Below are 5,000 nucleotides of genomic sequence, written 5' to 3'. Positions count from 1 at the left end.
AGTGTGTGTGTCTGTGAGGGTGTAGGCGTGTGTGTGTGCAGAAGAGGAAGTGTTGCATCAATAGTGTGATAGTTTCTCTGCATCGCTCGCTTGCTCAAGTTCCGTTGTTCAGAGGGAGAAAAACTAAAAGAGAGCAAAGAGATGGAGGGAGGAAGGAGAGAGGAGAGAGGGAGGATGAAGGGAGGAGAGAGGGAGGAAGGAGGGAGGAGAGAAGGAGGAGAGAGGGAGGATGGAGGGAGGAGAGAGGGAGGGAGGATAGAGGGAGGATGGCGGGAGGAAGGAGGGAGGAGAGAAGGAGGAGAGAGGGAGGAGAGAGGGAGGAGAGAGGGAGGAGAGAGGGAGGAGAGAGGGAGGAGAGAGGGAGGAGAGAGGGAGGAGAGAGGGAGGAGAGAGGGAGGTGTGCAACAGCTTCCTGTCTCTGCGCCTCTCGAGTCCTCTGAGTGTCACACAACGCAGCAGCAGGATGCAGGCCATCAAGTGTGTGGTGGTGGGAGACGGGTACGCACACTTTACTGTTTAACCTCTAAAGTGCTTCACCTCTAAGGTGTTTTACCTCTAAGATGCTTTACCTTTAAGATGTTTTACCTCTAAGGTGTTTTACCTCGAAGATGTTTTACCTCTAAGGTGTTTTACCTCTAAGGTGTTTTACCTCTAAGATGTTTTACCTTTAAGATGTTTTACCTCTAAGGTGTTTTAAAATGTCAGTAAGTCAGTGTAAAGCTGGTCAGCGCTGTAGCTATGGAGCAACATGATTATGGTTTTATTCCTTTAATGTGCTGCACTGTAGCTTCACATTGTGTGTGTTGTGTGTTCTTCTCGCCACACACAATGTTGTGTTGTGTCTTTTATCCTGTTGCTTTATGTTTGTTAAGAAACAAATGACCACAAATACAAAGAATCTACGATCTGGTCCAGTTTCATCAAATGCTGACATTTATGTTTGAACTATACTTCCCTTTTAAATATATATATATATATATATATATATATATATATATATATATATATATATATATATATATATGTATATATATATATATATATATATATATATATATATATATATATATATATATATATATATATATATATATATATATATGAAGGCTGCAGGTCGTACCTGTCTAAAGCTCTCGTGGCTGTCTTGACAGCGAGGGAGCCGGACAGGCTGCGGCATGCTGGGAAATGCTGCAGATGGAAATACCAGAAAGAAAAAAGAGGCAGAAAGAACGACTCGGAAAGAAATGACGAAGCAGACGAGAGACAGAAAAATAGTTTTCATGTTCAGAAGTTGAGTTTCAGTCGGAGGAAAGAAGGAAAAACTTTAACGTCTTTAACGAAGAAGTTTGGACAAAATGTCGTCTGCACATCAGAGGAACTTCTTAACTTCTTCTTCTGGAAGGTGCGGCAGCAGAGAGGGCTGTCAGGGGGGGGGGGGGGTGGGGGGAGGAAGAGGAGGAGGAGGAAGCTGCTGCAAGAGAGCGAACGAGAAGTCAGAATCAGACAGTTACAGGTTACACTTCCTGTTGAATGTGAATCTCACAACCACGACCTGGTGAGTGAGTGTGTGTGTATTATATGTGTGTGTGTGTTTTATATGTGTGTGTGTGTTTTATATGTGTGTGTGTGTGTGTGTGTGTACATGCGTGTATTATATGTGTGTGTGTGTGTGTTTTATATGTGTGTGTGTACATGTGTGTATTATGTGTGTGTAATGTGTGTGATTTGTATGTGTGTGTGTAATGTTTGTGTGTCTGTGTGTAATGTGTGTGATTTGTATCTTTATCTTGAAGTTCTCGTGATGCTTCGTTTCACTGATTCCTTCCAGTAGAAACCTGTTGCTAACATCTTATTAACATGTTGTTAACGTGTTGTTAACATCTTATTAACATGTTGTAAACGTGTTGTTAACATCTTATTAACATGTTGTTAACGTGTTGTTGACGTGTTGTTAACATCTTATTAACATGTTGTTGACGTGTTGTTAAGATCTTATTAAGATCTTATTAATGTGTTGACGTGTTGTTGACGTGTTGTTAATGTTGTAAACGTGTTGTTAACGTGTTGTTAACGTGTTGTTAACGTGTTGTTAAGATCTTATTAAGATCTTATTAACGTGTTGTTAGTTATGAGACTTTGTGTCAGCAGATATGACCAAATATTCAATCTGAGGAAACTTTATGTAAACTCAGAAAGTCTTCCGTCCTCTGAGCGTTCAGAACCAGACAGTCCATCACTGTAACCTCAGAACTTTACTGACATTTAAAATCTGAAGTAGTTTCAGAGCCACAGGCGGCTTCAGGTATCTGAAGGTCACGAGGTCACGAGGTCGTGACCTTCATCTCATGCATTGGGCCAAAAGACATAACGTTAACTTAAGTGTTGTACTTTCTACTTTGAGTACTTCAGTTGAAGCCGCGATGTGACTCATCTCTAGCCGCGAGCTAGCGTAGCATCATGCTACATCCTGTGCAGGTTGAGCTCGAACCATGTGACGCTTTTACACAGAGAGAGAGAGAGCGAGAGAGAGAGAGAGAGAGAGAGAGAGAGCAGGAAGTTGCTCTCTTGTGGTGAGGTGTTCTCTGGGTAAAGATAGAGATAAGAGGCGTCGGCCTGTTGGTCACATGAACGGTTCGTCCAATGGGAGCTTGACTTCTGACGAGTACGTTTCAGGGTGAAAACTAAAGATACACATCAAAGCTTCACTGTAATACTTCTGCTTATTTTGGACTGAACCACGTGGAGGGGAGGGGGGGGGGGGGTGAGGGAGGGAGGGGGAGCGAGAGGGGGGCGGGGCTGAAAGAGAGGAAGTGATGATCACTGATGAGAACAAAGATGGAGACCAACAGAGACGAGAAGGATGGACGAAGAGAAGCAGCAGGTTGAGGAATGCCAGTTAAAACCAGAAGAGTGTGTGTGTGTGTGTGTGTGTGTGTGTGTGTGTGTGTGTGTGTGTGTGTGTGTGTGTGTGTGTGTGTGTGTGAGAAAACGAAGCACAGCTGCTTTTAGACCGCATGACACAAAGTGTTTTTGTAGTTTGGCCGGTTCCTGTTTTCAGTAATAACTTCTGAAACAGATCAGTTCCTATTTTGACTCTCACACACACACACACACAACACACACAAAAAAACACACACACTACACGACACACACACCAACAACACATGCACAAACAAATACAACAAACTACGCAGGTTGTATCAGAGTAGAAGTACAACACTTGAGTTGATGCGTCACGTTTCGTTGCGTTGTTATTTTCTGTTGTATCACATTTCCATGATGCTCGTTCACTGTGCACGTGCACGTGCCCTGCGCATGTGCACGTGAACGTGCCCCCGGGCCACGACTTGTGAGCGTTGTTGAAGCTGGCGGGCCGGTCCAGACGCGTCGCTGAGACCCGACGCACAGAGAATAACTACACACACGTGTGTAGTTATTCCTGCACGCTGAATACAACCGGGTTCCACGATTACGCAGAGGAGCCGTCCCACAATGCAATGCGGCTCAAGAAACAAACGACCGGTCTCTCCTGTCCTGTTCAAATGAAGTGAGCAGTAAAGAGTGGTGATGATGTCATAAGTTGTGTTGTTACTCGTGTGCTTCAGAGCGGTGGGAAAAACATGTCTGCTCATCAGCTACACCACCAACGCTTTCCCCGGGGAATACATTCCTACTGTGTGAGTACACACACACACACACACACACACACACACACACACACACACACACACACACACACACACACACACACACACTATCTGACAGGTTCAAGCCGCAAGTTCTGTTGAAAAATCTTTAGACTCCTTTAGACTGAGGGAAAATGTAATATATATCTTAAAATTCCGATACAGACTTTTATTTAAATTATATATATATATATATATATATATATATATATATATATATATATATATATTATATATATATAAAAAAATAATATATTAAAATATATATATATTTATAATATAATTTATAATATATATATATATATATATATATATATATATATATATATATATATATATATATATATATATAATATCAATAAAGCGTATACTCGTCAATGTCCCTGCAGGTTTGACAACTACTCGGCTAACGTGATGGTGGACAGCAAGCCGGTCAACCTGGGCCTCTGGGACACGGCTGGACAGGAAGACTACGACAGGCTCCGCCCACTGTCCTACCCACAGACGGTACACACACACACACACACACACACACACACACACACACACACACACACACACACTGAAATACTGTTATTATATGTGAGATATGATTGTGTTTAAGTATGAATATGAAATGCAAAAGGAACAAAACAAATTTGTAACTTAAAGGTTCATTTTTGCCATAAAATAAGTCAAACAATCATCGTTGCGTTGCATGGAAATAATAATACCACCGTGAACTAAATGAACTTGCAACCGTCCTGAATGTTCCTCGTGTCTCGTGGCGCCTCCTCTCAGGATGTGTTCCTGATCTGTTTCTCTCTGGTGAGCCCGGCGTCCTACGAGAACGTCAGAGCCAAGGTGAGTCTCGCTTCTGAGGTACGTTTATCTTTGGTTTTAATTCACGAGCCGGAGGGAGAGTCGAGGGCGTCTGAGAGACAGCAAACCATCGACTTTGATCTGTAAAAGCAGCCAGAACAGATCTAAAAATACATTATTCCCAAGTTTCATTATCTTTAACTTTGAAGTTTTGCATTGTAAGACTCACGGCTTCCACCCTTTGTGTCCGTCTTCTCTTCTTCTCATCTGGTCTTTGCCTCTTTGCCTCTGTCCAGTGGTACCCGGAGGTTCGCCACCACTGCCCCTCCACCCCCATCATCCTGGTGGGCACCAAGCTGGATCTGAGGGACGAGAAGGAGGCCATCGAGAAGCTGAAGGAAAAGAAGCTGGCACCCATCACCTACCCTCAGGGCCTGGCTCTGGCCAAGGAGATCGGTGAGTGGAGCTCCTGCTCTTCTTCAAGTCAAGTCTGTCAAATTAAGACTTTGTTAA

The 5,000-nt window shown here is 43.0% G+C and overlaps 1 protein-coding gene across 2 annotated transcripts in view; it reads left to right on the top strand.

The window, feature by feature from the left end:
- Positions 1–448: 448 nt before the first annotated feature.
- rac2 (Rac family small GTPase 2) overlaps positions 449–5,000 on the top strand; it is a 6,648-nt gene continuing 2,096 nt past the window's right edge. Inside the window, exons 1-5 of one of the 2 annotated variants that reach the window (XM_068599511.1) lie at positions 449–498; positions 3,606–3,677; positions 4,076–4,193; positions 4,467–4,529; positions 4,784–4,943. In XM_068599511.1, coding sequence (XP_068455612.1) covers positions 464–498; positions 3,606–3,677; positions 4,076–4,193; positions 4,467–4,529; positions 4,784–4,943 — 448 coding nt within the window. In that variant the 5' untranslated portion in view covers positions 449–463. Of the gene's footprint in view, positions 499–2,868; positions 2,882–3,605; positions 3,678–4,075; positions 4,194–4,466; positions 4,530–4,783; positions 4,944–5,000 lie in introns of those variants that run through there. The other variant, XM_068599512.1, reaches the window with a different exon arrangement.

This window comes from Clinocottus analis, unplaced genomic scaffold, assembly GCF_023055335.1.
Source record: "Clinocottus analis isolate CAN_PGR_092001 unplaced genomic scaffold, fCliAna1.0.p SCAF_48, whole genome shotgun sequence".
NCBI lineage: Eukaryota > Metazoa > Chordata > Actinopteri > Perciformes > Cottidae > Clinocottus > Clinocottus analis.
This window is presented reverse-complemented; position numbering and strand designations above follow the sequence as displayed.